This window comes from Nicotiana tabacum, chromosome 9 (assembly GCF_000715075.1).
Source record: "Nicotiana tabacum cultivar K326 chromosome 9, ASM71507v2, whole genome shotgun sequence".
In the NCBI taxonomy this organism is placed as follows: Eukaryota; Viridiplantae; Streptophyta; class Magnoliopsida; order Solanales; family Solanaceae; genus Nicotiana; species Nicotiana tabacum.
In genome coordinates, this window is record NC_134088.1 from 22,229,728 (window position 1) to 22,254,691 (window position 24,964).

Sequence of the window (24,964 nt, forward strand, 5' to 3'; positions counted from 1 at the left end):
GAAGGATAATGCCGCGTATAAAAATTTTCTTGATATTTTGAAGTAGGTACAAATCAATATTCCACTGGTAGACATCCTGCAAGAAGTTCCTAAATATGCAAAATACATCAAGGACATAGTGAAAATAAGAGGAGATTGACCGAATTCGAAACTGTAGCACTCACTAAGGAATGTAGCTCTAGAATCCAAAACAAGCTACCTCATAAATTGAAGGATCCGGGTAGTTTTACTATCCAAATTTTGATTGGTAAGCATGCAGTTGGGCGAACTTTGTGTGATCTTGGAGCGAGCATCAATTTGATGCCACTATCTGTGTTCAGACAGTTGGGATTAGGTGAGCCACGCCTAATAACGGTGATCTTACAATTGGCTAATCGCTCCCTTGCTCATCTAAAAGGAGTGATTGAAGATGTGTTAGTTCAAATGGGTTCTTTCATATTCCCTGCCGATTTCATTATCTTGGACTACGAGCCTGATCAGGAGGTCCCATTTATTTTGGGTTATCCATTCTTAGCCACGGGCCGAGCTATTATTGATGTATGCGAAGGAAAGATAACGATGAGAGTAGGTGATCGTGTGGAGGTATTTAACATGTATAAAGCACTCAGATTGCCAGCCCACTATAAAGAGATATCCATGATTGCTGTAGTGGAAGGCAATACTACGTCATTGGTGCCTTATATGAGCCCCATAGATACTCTTGAACGAGTTTTGATATGGAATGAAGAAGATAGTGAAGATGAGATGATGGGCAAAATTGAGCAAGTACTTGATATGTCATGTAATATGTCCATGGGTTTAGGAGGTTTGAGGAGTTGGGAAGTCCTGTTACTATGACCCTTCCTAACCCATCTATTGAAGAAGCTCCAAAGCTAGAGCTAAATCCCCTTCCAGCGCATCTGCGATATGTTTATTTGGGAAAATCTGAAACATTGCCAGTAATTATATCGTCCAGCCTGACTAATGTACAAGAAGGAAAATTGCTCAGAATACTTCGCAAGCATAAAAAAGGCTATAGGGTGGACAATTGCTGACATCATGGGAATCAATCCATCGTTTTGCATGCATAAAATCTTTCTGGAAGATGGACACCGCCCCAGTGTTGAGCAACAAAGGAGATTAAATCCCATCATGAAGGAAGTCGTGAAGAAGGAAGTAATTAATTGGCTCGATGCAGGTATCATCTTTCCTATCTATGACAGCAACTGAGTAAGCCCAGTGCAATGTGTGCCTAAAAAGGGAGGGATGATTGTGGTTGAGAATAAGAAAAATGAGCTAATTCCTACTTGCATTGTGACAGGATGGAGAATTTGCATTGATTATAGAAGGCTCAACAAAGCACCCAGCAAGGACCACTTCCCACTTCCATTCATTGATCAAATATTGGACAGATTGGCGGGGCATGAATATTATTGCTTCTTAGATGGTTATTCGGGATACAACCAGATTGTCATATGCCCAGAGGATCAGGAGAAGACCATTTTTACTTGCCCTTATGGTACTTTCGCCTTCAAGCGAATGTCGTGTGGTCTTTGTAATGCATCAACAACTTTCCAGAGATGCATGATGGCTATTTTCACCGATATGGTGGAAATTTTTGTGGAAGTTTTTATGGATGATTTTTCAGTCTTTGGGTCTTCTTATGATGATTGTTTGAAGAACTTGAGCAAGGTGTTGTCCCGTTATGAAGAAATAAATCTGGTATTGAATTGGAAAAAGTGCTATTTTATGGTGCAGGAAGGTATCGTGTTGGGTCACAGAGTGTCTAGGAGTGGCATTGACGTGGATAAAGCGAAGGTGGAGGCGATTGAAAAATTACCTCCACCCATTTCTGTGAACGGTATCCAGAGTTTCTTGGGACATGCGGGATTCTATCGGCGCTTTATTAAGGATTTTTCTAAAATTGCTACTCCTTTATGCAGGTTGCTTGAAAAGGATGTAACTTTCAAGTTTGATGACACCTGCCTGAAGTCATTTGAAGAGATCAAAAAGAAGTTGGTGGCTGCCCCTATTATTGCGGCACCGGATTGGTCCTTACCATTTGAACTTATGTGTGACGCGAGTGACCAGGCTATTGGGGCAGTGCTAGGCCAGAGGAAGGACAAGAAATTTTATTCCATCTACTATGCGAGTAAGACTCTTGATGATGCACAACTGAATTACATCACCACGGAAAAGGAGTTGCTGGCCGTTGTGTGGGCCTTTAAGAAATTTCGGGCATACTTGATGGGAACAAAAGTCATAGTCCATACCGATCATGCACCAATTAGGTATCTATTTACAAAAAAAAAAGAATCTAAGGCTAGATTGATACGCTGGGTTTTGTTTTTACAGGAATTTGATATAGAAATATGAGATCGAAAGGGCACAGAAAACCAAGTAGTTGACAATCTATAAAGGCTGGAAAATCACGATCATGTGGAGGAGGTTGGACAAATTAAAGAAGTATTTTTTGATGAGCAACTTTTTGTTATCACCCAAGACCCCCCCCCCAATGGTACACGGACTATGTGAATTATCTGGTGAGAGGGGTACTTCCTCCTGAAATGCAATCTGAAACTAGAAAGAGGTTTCTACATAATGTGAACTTCTATTATTGGGATGAGCCATATTTGTACAGGCAGTGTGCTGATCAGTTAATGAGGAGAGGCATCCCAGAAAATGAGGTAGAATTAGTATTGTATGATTATCATGCATCACCCTATGGGGGCCATCATGGAGGCAATAGAACAGCTGCAAAGGTATTACAATCCGATTTTTTTTTTCCAACGTTATTCAAGGATGACCATACATTTGTTAAGAAGTATGACAAATGTCAAAGAACAGGAACAATCACAAAGAGCAATGAGATGCCTTTAAATAACATCCTGGAGGTCAAAATTTTTAATGTGTGGGGGATAGATTTTATGGGACCATTCCCATTGTCCAGGGAAAACAAATACATCCTGCTAGCAGTGGACTATATGTCAAAATGGGTAGAGGTGATCGCATTGCCAACAAATGATGTTATGGTGGTAGCTGCATTTGTGAAAAAGAATATATTTTCGAGGTTTAGAACTCCACGTGCCTTGATTAGTGATGAAGGGACACATTTTTGCAATCGATTGTTGAATAATATACTGGCTAAATATGGAGTCCGCCATAGAGTTTCTACGGCATATCATCCTCAAACAAGTGGAAAAGCTGAGGTGTCTAATAGAGAAATAAAGCAAATCTTAGAGAAGACTGTGAGTGTGAATAGGAAGGATTGGGCTGCAAAGTTAGATGATGCCTTGTGGGCATATAGAACTGCATACAAAACGCCAATTGGAGTGTCACTGTATAAGCTTGTTTATGGGAAGGCATGTCACTTGCCTGTTGAACTTGAACACAAAGCGTATTGGGCCGTTAAGAAGTTGAATATGGACGATGAAGCCGCGGGCGAGAAAAGACTCTTGTAGTTGAATGAGTTAGATGAGTTCAGGCTGCACTCTTATGAAAATGCTAAGCTTTACAAAGAAAAGACAAAAAGATGGCATGACAAACATATCAAGCCACGTCACTTCGAGCCAGGCCAATAGGTATTATTGTTCAATTCTAGGCTAAGGCTATTTCCTGGGAAGTTAAAATCGAGATGGTCATGCCCGTTTGAGGTGGTGAGAGTCACTCCTTATGGTGCAATTGAGTTGTGAGCTTTAAATGGTGAAATAAATTTTTTGGTGAATGGACACAGATTCAAGCACTATTGGGGAGGAATAATTGATCGTGAGAATACCAAGGTTGTACTTGCTGATGAGTAAGCAAGACCATGCGTCATTCCGCGACGTTAAATCAGGCGCTTGTTGGGAGGCAACCCAATTTTTATTGCTTTTATAACCTAGCTTTTTAATTTTTTTTTAGGTTAGAGTAGAATAGAGTTTGCATTTTCTCTGTAGACATAGAATTTATAGGTAGAATAGTGTGAAACATGTAAATTGGATATATAAAAAAGCTTGGGGGATCGGGATATTATTTAAATAATAATAATAATAATATTGTCGAACAGTGCCCAGGCCAGTGCCCCGCGCTGCCTGTGGCACTGAAGACAGTATGTAAAAATCCCCTAGCGCCACGCATAGCGCGGAGCACTGGGCTGGGGGTGGCCAGGTAAGTTTTTAATTTTTTTTTATTTTAATTTGTTAATTATATATTTTATTTAACCTATACCCATAAAAACTAACCCATCTACCTATATTCTCTCACATTACAACCCACTCAAATACCCATACCAACCCACAACATAAATTAAAACATAAGTCCCCCTCCCTAAACACCCGAATTTCTCTCCATCTTTCTCTCTCTCTCTCACATTCAACATCCAAAGCCGAGCTTCTTCACTCTTCTATCTCACAAATTTCTCAAGTTCTTCTCTTATTCTCATCCTAAATCCTACAGGTATGGTTTCTTCTTCTTCTTTTTGTATTTTAATAGGTAGATGACCATGAACTTCCCATTCTCCCAATTGCCCTAATCCCCAAATTTTGTACCTATGTTGCTTCTTAAGAATTGTTCTATGGTGGATGGTCCAGTTATTGGCCGAAATTTGTTGTGGGTGTATTGTATACGGAGTAGAAAACTATAATTTCTTCTACTTCGTTAAAATTTGGGAGGTCCACAATGTTCCACCATTGTTAAAGTAGAATGCACACGCTTCATGCACACAAGGTGTTTGTTAGACTGTTTGAATAAATATTGGGTGCACCGGTGAAGTCTGAATAACCGAGTGTATTTGTATATGATATCTGGCTAAGTATGGGGTGTGTGGGGATGATTTTACATGCTTGGGAGCGTGGTTTCAATACACACATGTTGCCCACACCATGTATCCTATAGGATGTATGTTTTAGAGTTAGCTAATTTAGTGTAGTTGTAGTCGTTGTGGAGATTAGAGCACCATATGCCACTTGCTTGCATTAAGGTGAATTCACTAAGCCATGATAAATCACTTGTTTGTGTGGCGTTGTCCATGCCTTTTAGATATTGTGTGGCATGGGGAAGTCATGAGTACCCATGACCTTGGAGTGCAACACTTGTGCATTTTAGATTAAAATTGTGAAATATTGTACATTGAGCCTTCGGTTTTAAGTGTGGGGTCATTTTTTACGCGCGCGACAACCTTAGGCAGATTTGTTGATTCATTCTCACATTCATGCTTATCGGTGTTGCAGGTTGCTATGGCAAGCAAGGGCAAGAGAATAAGAAAGTCGTCCACCACTGCCCTCGTTCCCAAAAAGTGTAAGCAAGGAGAAGGGTCCTCGAGGCAAGCTAAAGGAAAACAAGTTGTCGAGGGATCACAGCAGGCACCATTACGACCGAGGCCTTGCTTGAATTTAAGTACTGATAAGGCTATTGCATGGCATAGGGATTTCGTGCCCTCTAGGCGGTACGTTTCGAAAATGGGAATTAATGCAAAAACTTTAGAAAGAAACTTCCCACAGGTACTTGGCCGATTGCGTGCACTGAACATGGACAAACTCATAGAATGCCCTGGGCATGCAAATTTGAGCATGGTGCGGGAACTGTACGCCAACTAGAATGCAAACTTGTTCCGGTCACATGTCCGTGGAATAGACGTGCCACTGGATAGGCGGTCTTTATGTGCATTTTTGGGGGTTGAGAACACCGACCCGATGAGGCTAACTAAATTTATCAAAAGCCCGAGCTACATGGAAATATGTTACACCCTTTGTGGCGTAGATTCAAATGCCAAGTGGACCAGAAAGCAAGGCGATATCCACCTTCATATGGTTCACTCTGATTTCAACAAGACCGCCAAAGTATGGCTGAATTTTGTGCAAGCCGGACTCATGCTCGTGGAGTACAACAGCGACTGCACTCGAGTTCGAGTGTGTGTCATATTCTTTTTGATGACTGGCAGACCCATTAATGTGGGTGAGATCATGCTCGGTGAGATGGCCCGCACGCGATTTGGGCGACAGATTAAGAGGTTTTTCTTTGGCAACTTGCTCACGCAATATATGCTCTCCCGGGAGGTACCAGAGTACCCAAGGTATGATGAGGTGGTGGAGGCGCCTAAAGGGCTGTTGGACATCACATCCTTATTGGAGCCTATATCTAAGCTTACTCAGGCTGCACGGAACGAACGAGACGAGAACTTCAACAGGTATCTTTATAACTCCTTGAATTTAATCATGAGCATGGTTGGTATCTCAGATGAAGAGCATATGCATTTACGCAATGACTTGTCTAGTTCATCCAAAAAAATGTTAGGTATTGCGCCTGGCAGCCCCGTTCACTCGTCGGAGGATGCAAACACTGTAAAAGGCTCTGACACGGAGGATTATATAGGTGATGATGTTACGGGGCCCCTGGCTTTGATGCCTCTAGGACCTGATGATGATGTGCCCAGAATTGTGGATGAAGGGCATGCTGAGGAGGAGGACTCCGACTTACAGGGAGTTTTCTTGTCACCCTACTCTATTTTACATTTTTATATGCATCGAGGACTATGCATAAGCTAAGTGTGGGGTGGGAGAATTACTACTTGTGATGTAATTTGTATAACTTGTATCAATTTGTTTCTTTTGTTAGTTTTACTTAGTCTAGTTTTTAGTCTAGTTTGTTTTAAAATTAAAAAAAATCAGAAAAAGCTCGAACTTTTTCCGACGATAGATTTTTTGGACAATTTTCTTGAGAGATAAAGTCCGATTAAAAATAACGGGAGAAATACTACCTGTGATGTAATTTGTATAACTTGTATCAATTTTACTTAGTCTAGTTTTTAGTCTAGTTTGTATTTTAAAAAAAATCAGAAAATGCTCGGACTTTTTCCGACGATGGATTTTTTGGACAATTTTCTTGAGGAATAAAGTCCGATTAAAAACACCAAAAAAAAGATTTTTTTTTTAGGATAGTTAGGTAGTATCCCTTGGTTTTTCTTTGGGCTCCGCTTCTTTTCCAAGGGTATAGCTCGAACCGGGTACTTTATTTTTTTTAGGAGTAGGTTAGGAAGAAACTAAGTTGCTCTTAGACACTCATTGACGTGTTGGAAGCTAGCACATTAGTCTATGACATACATTCTATCTTCCCGTACATTTGGTTTGAATTGTGACGTCTAAGTAAAGTAAATAGCCTATTTTGTGACTCTTTTTCTTGGTTGTTTGACTTGTATGCCACATAGTGCAATATTGCTTAAATATTTTCAATTATGTGTGCTTGCTTGACTTGAGAGTTGAACATAACCGTCTTGATTGAGTCATGTGCAATGTGTGTGTGAGAATTTGTGATCTTCTGTGCTACCATGTGTAGTCTAGAACTTGCCCCGTGTGTTAATCGAAGCGAAATTATTAAGTTGTGCTAATCTAGGAGATGACGTAGGTGTTTCTTGCTTGATCTTAGATGTGCTTGTCACATAAAAATAAAATTTTCCGTTGCTAGCCCCTTTGAGCCTATAGACCTTTCTTTTGGCAACCACATTACAAGTCATATCCCTATTTTGTTCTTAATTTGAAATTATTGAATCTTTACCTTCTAAGGCAATTAGTCGCTAAAAGAAGTAAGGTGAGAGATTGGGGAGTCACTTTTGAGTGGAACCATGGAAGGGCCCTTTGGTGCACTAAAGTTGAAATCAAAAGTCACTAACCGATGGACTTTTTTTTTTAAGCAACTATACCACTCGGCAGCACTTGCCTAGTGGCTAATATATAAATAAAATCCCAAAATGGGAACAAAGCTTACAAGATGTCCAAACCAAAATAGAAGTTGCATGAAGCTACTAGCTATTAAAAATATAGAAAAGCTAAAATCTAATGAACTAGCTATTACAACATAATAAGTCGAATGCTTCCTTCTCCTATCAGTGTATGTGAATCCAATTGTCATTGGCAAATACCAAGCAGCACCTATCAAGCTCTCACCAGGCGCCAGGGTATAATGTCCATAGGCTAAAATAAATTCCAAACATCTCCACCACAGAGTTGAAGCCAGCATAGTCTTCGAAGTGTATCTTTTGCCTTGGTTGAGAATTTAGGCAGGCTTAAAGTGTGGAGTGTGTGTAAAAAAAATTGCAAGAAAAAAATGATAGTCAAAGTATGAAGAAAAACACACACCTCCTAATTTTACTAATTTGTGCTAGTGGGAGTATATAAGTGCTTAATGAAAAAGGGACTATATTGTATATGGTTTGTGGCAAGTGAATTGGTTGAGAAGAATATGTGCTTGATTTGTGAGTGTAGTAGGAGGGTTAGTCATTATTCCTAAATGTATCTTACCCTCCCCTTAGCCTATATTACAACCTTAAAGTCCTAATTGATCCTAGATTTGGCTAGCTTAGATTAGTAGAGATGTACACTACGTGCAAGCTTATAATACGACCACGGGATGCATATGAATTCTTTGTGAGAGTGAGCGCATTTTGTTCAATTGTGTGATGTCCTTAATTTATATTCAAAAGCATACTTGAATGTGTGGACTAGTCTATATTCAATCTTTTGTTTGTTGGTGAGGGCACATGATCTCATGAATAATTGGTAATGTTGTAAACTTCTCTTGTTGGGTGAGTACGCGAGTTGAGGATGCTTAGTGGTAACGAGTTAACTCTTAAGGTTGGGTGGTTACAGATAGGTTGTTTGAATTGATCGAATTGAAATGTTATACTTGGGCGTGCTTAAATGGGAAGAATGTAAATTTTGCATGTTCAAGCTTGATGGACGTAGTGATCATAATCAAGGGTAGAGTGTATGGTTAAAAGTTGAAGTGCTCCTCTATAGTTGAGATTTGTACGTATTTGGGGGTATATTTGATAATCCTATTACTCGAGACGAGCAAGAGTCTAAGTGTGGGGTGTTGATATTTAGCTTAAAGTATATATATTTATATGTATATCGTCTCATGTTTTACTCATGTTTCGTGGATTTCGGATGTAAAATGTGTTGATTTATATTAATTCGTGGTATTTTTATGTGTAGGAATTATCCGAAAGCAATTGGGGGCGAAAAGTGCGAGAGTAGAGCCAAAACAGACGAAAAAAGGAAACCCCGAATTTTCAGCGCCATAGGTAGCGTGGAGCGCCACCTGTGGCGCCAGAGGCAGAATGATCAAGAAGCCCAGCGCCAGGGCCAGCGTAGGGCGCTGGGCTGGACATTGGCGACGGAAGTTGTCCAATTTTTCCCGGGACAAGGTTATTTCGGCCCTAGACCTACCCAACACGTATAAAAGCAAGATAAAACATATTTTTAGAGGGGGGAACGCCACTTTGAAGAGGGAATACATCTTTTCTTAGTATTTTCGATTATCCAACACTTATGAAATTGTTTGATACTATCATGAGTGGCTAAAACCCATAGTTCTGGGGTTGTGATTTAGCCATGAATATTGTTGTTTAACGTTAACTTAACCTTGATTTTAATTCACTAATATATGGTTGTTTCTTCAATTCTGTGATTAATTGCTTAATTGTCTGGCCAGCAGTTAGGTTCTATTTACTATCTATGTTATGCTTGGTAAAGCCATGTTTAGATAAGAGAAGAATTGAAGAGAGCACGATCTTAACTCTGAGGGGGGGAGGGGGCGGATTTGTGGTTAGGATAGGAATATACCTAGTCACCGTACTTAATTAAATATCGTAATCTTAATGCATTCTTAATAGATTGATTTCATAGGAATATAGGCGTTAATCTATTTTAAATAGGCGAGTAGTACTTCGGGAGAAGGCAACGAGAGCAATTGTTCGATTAATTAGCAACTATGACTTCGGGAGAAGGCAACGAGAGCAATTGTTCGATTAATTAGCAACTATGAGTGAATTGCATGAAAGGGAGAGTTAACTAGAACACAATAGGATTAGTGAACCGATCATAACCTTGGAATATTTGTCTCTACTGAATACATAATAATTATTTTGCTGCTTGATAATTTAGTTACTAGTTAGAATTATTGTTTAGTAAAATCACACTTTTGAACTCGGATTGGCTCGACTGAATAACAATCTTGGTAAAATTAGTGGGTAGTTAATACAAGTCTATCTGGGTTCGACACTCGACTTATTATTTTATTACTTGTACGACCACGTATACTTGCGTGTGCATTTGGGAGCAACAGTAATACCTTGTATAGTTGTATCTAGGGTTGGGCATATATCGGGTATAACCGATAGCCCGAACTGATAAAATATTATTGGGTTATCGATATCGGGTTATTGGGTAAATGGTTCGATAACGATTTAATGTTATTTGACTATTGGGTTATCGTTTCGGGTCTCGGTTTACCCAATTTTATTAACGGTTTAACCGATAGCCCAATAATTTTTAATAAAATTATTATTTTACTCACTAAGTATATAAAGTCACCTTATGGTTTCAGTCTCTCAATTCTCTCGGCAATTACTCTTCATTTTCAAACCTTAATCCTTAGAGTAAGTTTTAAACTTTTCTAAATTTCCCATCGTAATTCTTCAGTTAAGATTTTTAGTTTTATACTTTAAAGAATTAGTTGTTTAGATTTTTAGTTTTTCTATTTGTTTCTTTTGTTGCACTGATTCTTTAGTATTTACAAGATTAGAATTTTATTATTTTTCTATTCATTATGCATGCCCGCAGTGAGATAGTTAGTAAGATTAGATTGTTGAATATCTTATTCCTTACTCCTACTAACTTATAACTTTAAAAATTGAGATCATATTGGGATTTTTAAATGTAAATTAAAGAAAATTTTCTTTTTTAAAGTTGAAATTTAATCTATATTTTCTTATGAGCTAAAATTCAGTTCCTTTCTCTTAGAAGTATGATCACGATTTCTATAATGTTACATCCCGTATTTTTGTACGTTAAAATTTCGTCGTAAGTTAATCGACGTAAGCTTGGGAATGAGATTATTTTAGAATTATAAGTATTATGCTATTTCAAACAAGAAATAAGTAAATTCGTGAAGGTGAGAGGGCAAGCAAATCGAAGAAAATGAGTTTCATCGAAGTTTGTCAATTTAGGATAAAATACGGCCCGAGCTATAATATCCCGTATTCATAGACTAGTGCCATACAAGGTACCATATGACCATGATAGTATGATGTATAAAGTGTATTAAAAATAAGTAGAATTTTAAGTAATTTGAGATAATTTTTAATTATGCGGGTAATTAATTAATTACCAGGTAACGGAATATTATCTAATTAATTAATTAATTATTGGATAAAATCAAAAAAAAAAAATCTCCCCACCCCGACATGGCAGCAAGCCACTAAAACAAACAAATGACTCTTAAGTCATATTAGATTAGGTGGCAATCAATTCCAAGATAAGCCACCTAACTAAAAGCTTTTTGGATTTCACCTAGCATTTTACATACAACAGTAGGCTTTCTATAATTTCCAAAAGATCCTTTATTACATACAACAGTAGCCCTTAATCTAGTCATGCCATTTCCATCTCTGCTTCTACGCCATTTCTACTAACTGGACAAACATACACTAAGCTACTTGGAGGAAAAATTTCAAGAACTCAAAAGGAAAGCAAGCTAATAAGAATCTCTGTCAGTAAAGCTTGATGTACCATTAATTCAGTAGCAGTAGGAAAATAGAGATTTTGCAATTTTAAAGGGAGTACGGTGCAACTTTTTCCAAGAATATCATACAGATTTTTTCCTACTCCAGGTATGTTAAAGCTATCCCTTATTTCTTTTGGCATGATCAATACGATACAAAGAAACGAGCAAACGCACAGTTTCCATAAACGACTCTATTCATAGAAATATTAAGGGTGTCTATATTCTTGATTCTCCATATGAATTATTATTATATCTTCTGTTCATGGGTCTCAGAAAAATACATATTTGATAAAATTTATCCGACAGGCATATTAATTTTATAACATTCTGAGAAAATATTATTAATGTATTTCTTATGCATTTCATGCATTTATACATATACATTGACCCATGACCAGATGGCGTTATATACACGTATATATGTATATGGGATATAGAAAAAGCTTATGGCGTTATATACACACCACCACCTGATCAGCTGGTATACATTTATGAGTTGCCCATAGTGGCCGAAATGATATGATGGGATGCCCTCATAGGCTTGATGATGCTATGAACGCATATACCTATGCATGGTATGACATTTTTACGCATATGCATGATATTATAAAAATGAAATGACTCACAGAGCTATGCACACGTACATGTCGAGTCTTTTACTCCATGTTTCTCTCATGTTTATTATTTACTGATTTTTATTCCTTACATACTCGGTACATTATTTGTACTGACGTCCCTTTTTTCTAGGGACGCTGCGTTTCATGCCCGCAGGTCTCGATAGACAGGTCGAGAGTTCTCCAAGTAGGCGATCAGCTCAGCGAAAGATGTTGGTACACTCCATTTGTTCCGGAGTTGCTTATGTGGTGAGTATAATTAGAACATATACTGATTAGTATGGCGGGGCCCTGTCCCGACCTTTATGACATTTATGTACTCTTAGAGGCTTGTAGACATATGTCGTATACGTGAAAGATTGTACGGCCTTGTCGACCTATGTTTTGAGTTTATTAATGATCATATTGGTCTATTAGGCCCGTATGTCACGTGTATATGATGAAGTAACAAGAAAAATATGTTACGTGGGTACTCGGTTGAGTAAGGTACCGGGTGTCCATCGTGGCCCATCGATTTGGGTCGTGACATATAATATAAATATGAATCTTTTTGGATTTCTTTTATTCTTATCGGGTAAACCGATAACCAAACCGATAAGGATCGATAACCGACAAACTGATACACAATAACCGATATCTTATCGGTTTGGTTATCGGTTTAGCATATTTATAAACGGACAACCGATATGCCGAACCGATAACATTAACAACCGGACTGAACCGACCGATACCCACCCTTAGTTGTATCCGACTAGGATCAAAGAAATATTTGGAGCTCAAGTTATATGTCTTGTGCTATGAATAATTTTTCGGAAAAAATCTAAAAACCCAAGAAAATCCGAAATTAAAAAATCTGACTTTTATTGATTTGGTTTGGTTTATAGATTTAGTAATCCGACATAATTGGTTTGTTTTGGTAATTGAAAAATCCGAACCAACTCGACCTATGTAAGGCTGTTTAAAACCGAATTGTAACCGTTAACCGAACCGAAAAATGGTTTATTGGCTCATTGATATCGGGTTATCGGGGTAACAGTTGGTGAACAGATTGAAATTTTATAATTAATGGCTTAACGGTTTGGGGAGAATTACTCAATATCCTTATCGGATAAACTGTTAACCTGTTAAGAATTTTTATATTTATACTTTTACCCCTATTAATCAAGAAGGCAGGAAGATAATTCCAGATAAGGGCCATGAGCTTCCCAAATCAATCAAGTAGAATCATGTTAACAAGTTTATTACATGAGTTTCGCTTTTGCAAGCTAAATCTGATATTCCCTCAAAGTTGGTTTAAGTGGAAAGAGAGGACTTTCTCCTCTATTTATTTTTTTATAGCTGGACATACTAGCTAAAAGGGAGAAGACACAACAATGATAGATGATATTTGTAGACAACTTGAGTTTAGATGTTGGTACTTATTCAAACTAGCTTTCTGACATATTAGACTTCAGTTAACAGTACTTACCAGATTGGTTGAAATAATGTTTAGTTTCTTATGGTTGAGCTAGTTGTAATTGCCAAAAAGAAATCAAAGGATGGGGTAAAAAGAAGTTGTCTTTATAATCTTGCACATGATTTCTGTGGAAAAAATGATAAATTTTCTAGTTATCTTCTTCTCATTTATTGTTTATTTGGTTTAGTCGATAAACCACCCGATAACAGTCCGCTAATCGTTAATCCGATACCGATCCGCCCGATGTCTTATTGAATGGCTAGCAGATTATTACATTTATAAATCGATAAACCGAACCGTTAAGTGTAAATAACCGCCCGATCCGCCCGATAAATACCCCTAAACCTATGTACACCCTTAACTGTTACTATATCACTTATTAGGAAATTACAAGTAAATTTTTTAATAGATATTATCTGGTAACCAGATAAAACCGATAACAAATATGTTATAGAGTAATTGAATATCTTCTATGTCAATATAATATAAGCTATATAGTTTTTTGGTTGTCAGATCGGTTTGCTTGTTATTACCCTTCTCCTCTCCACGTCCTGAGCCGAGGGTCTATCGGAAAAGTCTTTCTGCCTTCTTAAAGTCAGGGATAAGGTCTGCGTACACTCTACCCTCCCAATACCCTACTTATAGAACTACACTGGGTATATTTTTGTTATATCTAGCTTTTCGGCACTTTAATATCATATTCTAGAATTTGTCACTTTGCCATGTAAATCTTACAAATGAATTTCGCCGTCTATGTTATTTTGGGATGTTGTACTTAGTTATTCTAATCGGTGTTTTTAAAGACAAAAGGCGTAGAAAGAAATGTTCTGTCATAAGGCAGGATGTTTGGTGCGATGCGTATTCAACATTTATTTAAATTTAATTGATTCAATTTTTAAGATTTTCAGTATTGAATTTATTATAGTGTTAAAATTATAATTTCAAATCTAATACTTGTTGAGATTTTAGCAAGTTTTAATATATAAATTCATACTTTGTGTCGAAAGATGGGTTCAGTTGAACCCATAATTGAAAGACTACATCCGCCCTCGTGCTTAGAACATAAGAAAATGAATTCTTATTTTTAATACTATTGAAATATAATTTAACTTTTAGAATATATTAAAATAAGAAAAGTTATGGAAAATACATTAAAAGTCGAATGAAGTTAAAATATGTGAATTCTTTTTAATGTAACTATCTAGGCATAATACGATTGCCTCAGACCAAAAGAGACGCAATAGCATCAACAAGTTATTGATAAATGAGCTTGATGACAAAGCCCAAGAAATCAGAAGGCATATTATCAACTTCTACACTAATTTATTAATTGAAAAAGAAATCTAAAGACTAATAGCCCGCCACGCTTCTCCAAAGCCAAAAAATACTCTTTTTTTAAATATTTGTTTTTCAAAGTTGAAGTGTTTGGCCAAACTTTTAGAAAAAGAAAAAAAAATTCAATAGAAGAAGAAGCAGTTTTGGAAAAGTTTAAAAAGTAATTTTTTTCCCCGTTAGAACTTTTTTTAAAAACACTTTTGAGAAAAATACATCTAAAATCACTTTTTAAAAACTTGGTCAAACACTAATTGCTATTCAAAAGTATTTTTTAAATTAACTAGTCAAACACAAACTGTTTCTCACCAAAAGTACTTTTGAAAAGACACTTCTAAGAAAAAATACTTGTCAAGATAAGTTGATTTTAGAAGGTTGGCCAAACAGGCTATAAGCTGGTACGTTTAGCAGCCTCATGTCACTATCTGCTGAAGACAGTGAACAGTCGCAAAGATAATTTCCTATGAAGACAGCTTCATGTGACTATCATTAACTCTAATAATAAGAATGTAAGCCAGTGGCAATTTCATATCATTAATCATTAAGGTATACTTATGATTTATAGTTAGCAGATAGAATATGTCAATACAAGAGGAAAACTCGGTGCACTAAGCTCCCGCTATGTGCGGGGTTCGTGAAAGGACCTGAACCACAAGGGTCTATTGTACGCACCCTTACCCTACATTTCTACAAGAGGCATTTTCCACGACTTGAACCCGTGACCTCCTGGTCACATCGCCGTAATTTTACCAGTTACGCCAAGGCTCTCCTTCAATATGTCAATACAAACTGTTAAAGAAATATCAACAATACGTTATAGCTATGCTGATTAAGTCTATAATTAGTGACAGAATATGCCAATAATGCATCACAATTGTTGAGTCTATTCAACTTCTTGAGAGTAGCATTTTCAACAGCAAACTGGAAACAGGGATTTCCATAAGAGAGAAATATTCTTTAGCTAGCGTTTGGTCATAAATTTCCAAATTTATTCTAAAAAATCTGATTTGGGTGAAATTTGGTTTGAAGATGAAAATGTGTTTGGACATTTGTTTTGGGTTAAGTTTGGTTTGGAAAAACATGAAACGTGACTTATACCAACAAGTTCTAAAAACTATCACAAATACCCAACAATACCATTATCAATAACATTCATTATATTATCGCAAACCACAGTCGTAAACATAAATAAATTTGATACAAAATTATCATTTTTATAATGAACTTCATGATACACTATCAGATGACCGAGAAGACGAAACAACATTGTTACAAAATAATAAATAGTGGGCTCTTTTATAAAATACAAAAGTTTGGGGCAATTTTTAAAAAATATAATGGTGATATTTTGGTCCAAAACCAGAGCTGGTTTTGGGATTTGGCCAAAAGGTAGGCAAAATCTATGGCCAAACATGTGTTTGCCAAATAAACTCCAAGTTTATTTTGGCAAAATCTATGGTCAAACGGGTAATGATGGACCGATTTTTGAATTTCGCAGCTCAACCAACTGATAAAACAACCAGACCTGGACTTTCATGCTGCCGTTTCCATGTAAGTTGCAGAAAATTATGAGTTGTTGTTTGGTTCCTATACCTCAGAAACTGCATAATTCGGCAATTCCACTCAACAAGAACGAGCTTTGAGCTTAACTCTTTTTGAGTATAGGGTCTGCTTCTGGAGTTCACCAGTAACCATCGTCGATCCCATTGAATACTGTTTAAATGCACTAAGACATCAATTTTCTCGAGCAATAATATGAATGAAGAAACAAGTCTAGCAACAAAATAAATCGTTCAATTGCAATTTATTTATGAAAATTGACATGTACTCAAAAGTAATATAGTACATGATATTGAACCATAACACAATGCGTCCAAACTACTCCATATTAGAAGTTACTCTTTCACGCCTTTTTCTTTACTCACCAAACTTTCAAAAGCTACCAAAATATCCATAGGAGAGAAAAGTTCATTTGAGTAAGCAGAAGCTGGATGGTCACAGCCAATTTTTTTGGCGACAAAGTGACAACAAACAACAACAATAATCCTAAAAAGTGACAAATATAACCTTAATCACAAAATAACTCCAAACAAGGGCAGCGACGTAATTTGAAGTCTACTAAATAAGACCAACAGGCTGAGGATGGCATTACTAAAAATTGTTAAAAATAAATTAGAAATTACTGAGAAAAAGGTACATCATTTACAGCTAATGGCACAGCAATTCACAGTGAAGAAAAAATGAAATTCCAACTTTGCCCCCATCCTGGTTGGCAAGGAGGAAAATGACGGAGCATTTTATTCCCTCTTTTAATATATAATAATTTCTTTTCGATGAGCATTCTACCTACTTTTGAGACACATCATTTCTAGGCATGTTTAACTATGTCGAAGCTAGAGCTGTGGCATACTACATGCTCAAAACCTGAACAAACTGCAAACCAAAGTATTTTTTTCAGGTACTACATGGGTAATGCATAAATAAGTGCAACGTTATAATACTAAGGATTATAGAAAAGCAAATAAAACGAAACTGAAGAAACTTTGACGATCGTAAAGATGCAATATGTTAAATAAAATTTGGGAAAATACATAAGTTGCTCCCTGAACTTGTAACGAAAAGTGAGCTTTCATCTCAACCTTTACGGGTGTCGTTTTTCCATCCTATACTTGTTTATACTGAATTTAATTTCTCCTTAAATATATATAACCAATCTTGTGGAGAGTAGTGTTTTACACGCTCTGCCACGTCAAAACTATGTCAGAGTATTGTTCCTTTTTAATGTCCCCCCCCTTTTAAACAAATTTTTCTCTCCCCCCTACCCTACGACACATAGTCGCGGTTGCTGTCATCTCCATTTTTCCCATCAAGCCAAGAAGAAAAACCTATAAAATAGAAAAACCTATAAAATGATCAAATAGTGTTGTTATTTGAGTTTGAATTGAAGTATAGTTAATTAAATTGTTGGATCACCATAGCAGGCCCCAAAATTCCTTTCCACCAACAAAACACAGCTTCCACCATAGACAGACCCAGCAAAAGGACCCAACAGAACAACACTCATTTTTATTCCTTTTTTCTCCCTGTTCTGGTTAATATTCAGTAGCAGTATGAATTAAGAAAATATTTTTTATAGAGTTGATTAGCTTTTGATTTTATAGAAAAAACAGTAAAGAGGGTCACTTGGTGATAGAAGAAGAAATGATGGAGAGAGTGACAGGAGAAATTTGGAGAAGAAGCAAAGTAAAAGAAGAAGAGTACTAAAGAGAGAGGAGGGAGCCAAGAAAGTCTAACAAATTGGACAATTAAGCTTGTTTTAAGGCTTTTTGTCATTTTACGCGCTTTGAAGAGAGTAACTTCACTTGTTGTACAACATCATCATTTAAGTGGGAATTAAATTCAATATGAACAAGTATAGGATGGAAAAACGACACCCGTAAAGGTTGAGATGGAAACTCACTTTTCGGGACAAGTTTAGGGAGCAACTTAAGTATTTTCCCATAAAATTTCATTGAGTTCTTGCCTTCAGCACATCTGAAAATGTAATTGTGGATAGCACATTAACTCTTCATTTATTTGAGCATCAATTGGCAACCATTTGAACCCGTGCACAATTTCCATAATCACAGAACCATCAAAGGAAATACATAACAATTATATAGGTTATGAACTCGGGGGTGGAACAGCAAGCATGTTCAGAGGAAAATTCTAACGCTCAAATGTCTCAGCTCCCACTTAAGTATATTTCACAGTTTATGAATTTTCAACTCTTTCGGTGACAATATATGAAAAGAGAATGTGCATGTGGGACTCACACATTGGAAAAAAAATAATATTACAACTAATGATCCAAAAGTGAAGAAAACATACTTTTCGACGGAAGGTTTGTTCGCAAAACCACACAGATAACTCGGGCTCCTTTCACTGCATCAGCATACGGAGACATTGGTTTCCATGAGCAGCAAAAAGAACTTACACACCGGCTAGGGAGATCTTAGAAAAACCACATTTCAGTCAGTACTTCAAGAATCTCATCATGGACTGCTCTCGAAGGCATCTGATTCTGGTGTATAACCATGCTCACGCAATCGAGCAGTTAAGGAATTCAATCCAGCATAAATAAGGTTCCCTTCCGGATGAGACTTATCAGCAGTAATAAAGACATGGACACCATTATTAAGTTCAATCCAGCTGCAACCAGGTGTCTTCCTTACATTTTGTAGCCTCATTGTGTCTCTTACCTCTAATACCTCTTCATAGCGACCAGTCTGTCCATAAATATTCGATAATATGACATAACTTCCACAGTGTTCTGGTTCAAGGTCAAGCACCTGTTTTGCAGCAACCTCAGCAAGATCAGAATTACCGTGGAGACGGCAGGCAGCCAAGAATGCCCTCCATACAACAGAATTGGCCTTAATCGGCATTGTTAATAACAATTCATAAGCAGCTTCAAGCTGCCCGGCACGACCTAGCATGTCAATCACGGAGGTGTAATGTTCAATAGAAGGCACAACGCCATACTTCGACTGCATTTGTGCAAGAAATTCTTTACCCTGTTTTATTAGGCCAGAATGGCTACAAGCCGACAACACACCAACGAATGTGACATCATCAGGCCTCAATTCTGCCTTACACATATCAGAAAACAATTCTAATGCCTTGATGCCAAATCCGTGCATGCCATACCCCTTAATCATAATATTCCACGATGCTACATCTTTGTAATTCATCATATCAAAGATCAGTTGAGCTTCACGCATGCTTCCACATTTTGCATACATGTCCAAAATTGCATTATCAATGTAAGTATCATCATATTCTCTGTAATCAGCATCTTTCCTCACACCATTAACAATCATGTACGCGTGAATCTCCCTACCGTGCCTTAATGCGGCTAAATGAGCACAAGCAGGAAGAGTGGTAGTGACAGTCACCAAATCCGGACGAACTCCAGCAGGCAACATCCTTTTGAAAAGCCTCAACGTTCCATCGTGATCACCACATTGTTCATGCACACAAATTACCGAGTTCCAAGAAAATATATCCTTCTCCACCATCGTCTTAAAAACCTCCAAAGCTGCAGTAACACAGCGACATTTACCATACATGTCAATTAGTGCATTCGAAATGGCAACACCCAAATCAAACCCCTTCTTTATCACAAACCCGTGAATCACCTTCCCATTATAAACTTCCCCATAATTTGCCAGAGCAGAAAGTACACCCGTTATAGTAAACCTGTTGGGAATAACCCCATCCTCAATCATCCACCTAAAAACCATCAAAGCACTACCAAACTCACCCGTTTGAGCATAGCCATTGATCATGGCGTTCCAAAGCACAACATCTTCCCTCTCCGACAACTCCTCAAACACATCTAACGCAAAATCTACCATCCCATGCATCAAATAACTATGCAACAAAGCACTGCCAATGAACAAATCAACTTCTAACCCAAGTTTAAAAACTAACGAATGAATCTTTTTCACATCTACTACATTACAACAAGTCTTAAGCACACAAGGGAAAGTGAACTTATCAGGCACGACACCAACTACCCTCATTTGGCAATAGAATTCAAAAGCTCTTTTAGGCAAGTCATTGGCAATTAACCCTGCTATAATAGCATTATAAGCAAACACATTATGACCAAGTGGTGAAGCATAGAACACAGATAACGCATGCGATAACGAGTTGCATTTCGAGTACATGTTAATAAGGCTAGTAGTAGGCAGTGGAGATGAATTTAAATGGCCAAATCTAAGCATGTGGCAATGGACTTCTTTCCCTCCTGTGAGGTTCTTGTCATTGGCACATGATTGAAGTGACACAATGCAAGTCTTGAGGTCAAAAGACTTGTAAGCAGTGGATGAAAAACTGACTGAAGATTGGCACTTTGCTTTAAATATTGACAAAGAGTTCAAAAGAAAGGTCCTTTGGCTCATTTAGGAGTTAAAAATGAATGATTTTTCTCAAGAATTATGCATATGGGTATGAAAAAGAATGATTTTTTCTTAAGAAATATGCATATGTGTATGAAAAAAAAATGATTTTTCTTAAGAAATATGCATATGGGTATGACAAAAAAGAAGATGTTTTCAAGAAATATGCATATGGGTATGAAAGATGAGCATTACTTAATGCTATAAATTATAATACAACTGTTAGCTCTAAACTACAAACAACCCAATAAATCATTAAAAGTAATTTGTTTTCTCTATACCCATTTTACATCTCAAACAATTCTTCTATTCTTTGTTGTAATATGCGAAAAGGAAATTTTTTAACGAAATTGAAACACCTAATTTATTCTTAGAACTAGAGAAAACCCAAGAACCATGTTGTTGTAATAAGTGAAGTGAGGAACAAGAATCAAAATGGGTGCTGAATACAACTACTTGCCATTGAATGGAAGGAATAAAGAAGATGAATAAATATCATAAATTCACTTTCTTTGTTTGCTGATAGAATTTGCCAGGAATGGTCGAAGGAGCTGTGGCGCCGGGAGGTGGAGGAGGGGTGTTGGGGGTTTGAATTGGAGGTTTTAGGAGGGTTTAGAAAAGTATGAAAAAAAGAGCTCTCTCGACAGATGGAGTGTAGTAATATTTTCCTTAATGGAGAAATTTGTGAGGTCAGTGCAAGGGAACTCTGATAAGCCCGTCATTCTATAATGTTTCAAGTCACTTTACTGTGATGATTATGTTGCAGGCAATTAAAAAAAATTAATTAGGATTGTATTTTGATTACTTTACTTTTATTCATGTCTTAATATTTAATTTTTTTATTAAATATTTTCTCAATTTATATGTCATCTCCATCAATAACATTATCTAATTTTTTAGTAAATATGGATACAAATTATTGAATATTTTCGTTTGGTTTTCAACCATGTTCACTAAATCGTCAACCTTAAAATCCTTTCAACCTTTTGTATCGCTAAAATTCTTAACATTGCCTTCAACTTTATGATGTGTTAAATTTTCAACAATCAAATGAATTTTCACTTCCGTCTCCATTTTCTCATAGTAGCAGAATTTTGGTTTGGGAATAGACTTTATAATACAATGGTATAAATTGTTAGGATTTCGGTGTTTATTGATTTCATTTGTATAAAACATGATAAAGTGTTTAAGAAAACAAGGTTGACTTATTGGTATTTGAACAAAGTTATTCATAATTAAGGTGTATGTAATCTTCAAGGATAATTATTACTAAGGGTAAAAAAGGAAAAAAGTAATCAATTTTGTCTTAAACTTCTAAAATGACAAATAATTAGAGACAATTATTTTTAGTAACCACGACTGATAATATGAGATGGAAGGAGTACTATATTTAAAATAAATACTATCTACTTTTACTTCTCCATTTGAAAATTCAATAGATAATTTATCATCTTATACATATTTTACCCTTATCAATTTCTAACATTTTAAGTTTATAATAATCAAAGTTAGTTTTTTAATAATAATAATTGGAGGTGATACAATAAAATTATCATTTTATTTATTGTTTCTTAAGGAATGTGCCAAGTTAATAGTACACAAGTAAAGTTGGTGGGGGTACTATTTACTACTAATAATTTTTAATATGTGATAAAGTTCGAATTTGTAATGTGCGTCTAACTGACATAAAGATTATAGCGTATTTGGCCACATTTTTTTTTGGCCAAAAGTAATTTTTTTGGCAAAAATACTTTTTTCAAAGTTAATATGTGTATAAGGTAAAATATGTTCATATTAAATGCTCGCATAATAAAGCGACACGTGGAGCCGAAGGTAGATGGAAAGCGAGACAAATGGCAATCTAGTCCGAGGGCAACTCATTTGTTGCCGAAGGGAATGTTGCTCATAAAGACAAAATAAATGTCTGCCACCCGGTAACATATAATGGAGAATACTCTATAGCATTAAGTACGTAGCCCCTTACAGAGAATATGGCATTCATAGCCTGTCGTTACACATTCTTCAATGACCCCCATAATTGTCATTTAGGAAGGTTTGATCCTAGGACCTTGTTCCCTAGGAGCAACTATAAATAGTGAGTTCAACAACCATTGTAAGGGACACGAATTTTCTGACAAGCTTATATTGTTCAAAACTCAATAATATTTTATCTTCTTGCTTATTAATATCATTATTACTGCCTCTGGAAGCTCTGCTCCCGGAACTAAGAATTTTATTGTCTTATCTCAATTTCAATGATAAGTCTTACATTCTTGTTTAACTTATTTATCATTTTGGGATCAAATTAATTCACTTGTCTATAAACCACGTATCAATTCAACTGTATCATTTTACGGGTAAACAGTTTGGCGCCCACCGTGGGGCTTAGACATTTGTGTAATTGAGTTGGTCCTTGCATCTATAACTAACCTGTTCGATTCTTTGTTCTTAGCAAAAATCATAAAAAAGGCAGATAACGATGTTAACATCGCACACAACGTTGAGGTCCAAGGAAATCAGCCTCGGCACGAAGATTCGATCAGTGATACCCGCAATGAGGGGGATGAGGCCACGTCGGTCCATGGAGGGCAATATCCATGACATGTTTTAGAGGAAACTCCTGATGATGCTAAAGATGTCGCTGAAATAGTAAGGATCTTGAGGAAGCAACAAAAGGCTATTATGGGCCACCTCTCACGATAGGATCAGGTCATGACGGAGTTGAGGCAGGCGTTGTCGGGTGCTTCCAACGACGCAAATAGACGAGGTCCAGTTCCTCCCGGTGCTCCCGCAAACCAAACAATGCATTGGGTTGACAAACAACATCCTGAGAGGCGAAGTCGGCATCGACATGGACGGGGGGAACAGTAGCGGACCCGGTAACAACAATAAGAATGATCCCTTTAAAACCAAACTCATGCGGTTTATGAGGGAAATAAGCATCTAAATGGATCAAATTTTGGGTGCACCACCAGTATTGAAAGGACCGAACTCAAAGAAATACACCCAATTGCCGTTCAAACCAAGCGCGGCACCAGAATTGATCCCGAAGCCGTTCAAAATGCCAAACGTGCCAAAGTATGATGGGACTTCGGATCCTCAGGAGTACATCACCACCTATACAACGCTGGTGAAGGGGAACGATTTAGCTGCGCACGAGATTGAGTCAGCCTTACTGAAGAAATTCGGGGAGACCCTCACGAAGGGGGCCCTGACTTGGTATGCGCTTTTATCTGAGCATTCAATCGATTCCTTCCAGATGCTCACAGATTCTTTTATCAAGGCCTATGCTGAGGCCAGGAAGGTATAGGCCCGAAAGGCCAACATATTCAGGATTGCACAAAGAGACTCTGAATTATTGCGTGAGTTCGTGACCAGATTCCATAAAGAAAGGATGATGCTATCGGTTGTACGGGACGAATGGGAAGCTGAAACATTTATTAATGGGTTGAATCCGAGAAGTTCCGACGCTTCCCGTATATTGAAAGAAAGTTTGCTCGAGTTCTAGGCTACAACATGGGCGGATGTTCACAACCGGTACGAGTCGAAGATAAGAATTGAGTATGACCGGCCCAGTTTCCCGGCATCGACCAAGGGTCGGGACTGGGAGAAGCATAAGGAGAAATTGAAGGATGATTTCGACACAGATCGATGGTCTTATAGAGGAAGATTTTTGCCCTATGAAAGGGCCGAAGGACACGGCAGAGGTTTCTGATTGGCAGATAGATTTGCTACCAATAAGAGATCTGATTGCGGCCGAAATAATAGATCATTGCAGGACAAGAAGATATCGGGTTCCCAAGATTCTTCCTACCCCAGGCTATCCGAATACAACTTCAACGTCAGCCTAGTGGAACTAGTATCAGCTATGAGGAACATTAAGGAAGCACGGTTCCCAAAGCCAATGAGATCTGATCCCGGTCAGAGAGATCCTAATTTGTGGTGCGAATAACATGGGACCAACGGCCACCGGACTATAGACTGTCGGCATTTGCGTGAGGAGGAAGTGACATTGCTGAAATATGGCCATCTCAGAGATTTCTTAAACGACCGGGCTAGAAATAACTACGACCGCAATCGTGATAACGCAGAACCCTCGA

General features: G+C 37.3%; 1 protein-coding gene across 1 annotated transcript; it reads right to left on the reverse strand.

Annotated features, from left to right (window-relative positions):
* Positions 1–16,117: 16,117 nt before the first annotated feature.
* On the reverse strand, positions 16,118–21,572 carry LOC107788401 (pentatricopeptide repeat-containing protein At3g14730-like). The gene is made up of 2 exons (XM_016610082.2): positions 18,790–21,572; positions 16,118–16,632 (listed from the first exon to the last, which is right to left on the reverse strand). The coding sequence occupies exon 1, from the start codon at positions 20,865–20,867 to the stop codon at positions 18,954–18,956; it is 1,914 nt and encodes a 637-aa protein (XP_016465568.1). The 5' UTR covers positions 20,868–21,572; the 3' UTR covers positions 16,118–16,632; positions 18,790–18,953.
* Positions 21,573–24,964: the final 3,392 nt, after the last annotated feature.

Bases quoted from the DNA above. Each gene is read 5' to 3' on its own strand.
- LOC107788401 (XM_016610082.2), bottom strand. From the start codon at position 20,867: ATGAGCCAAAGGACCTTTCTTTTGAACTCTTTGTCAATATTTAAAGCA.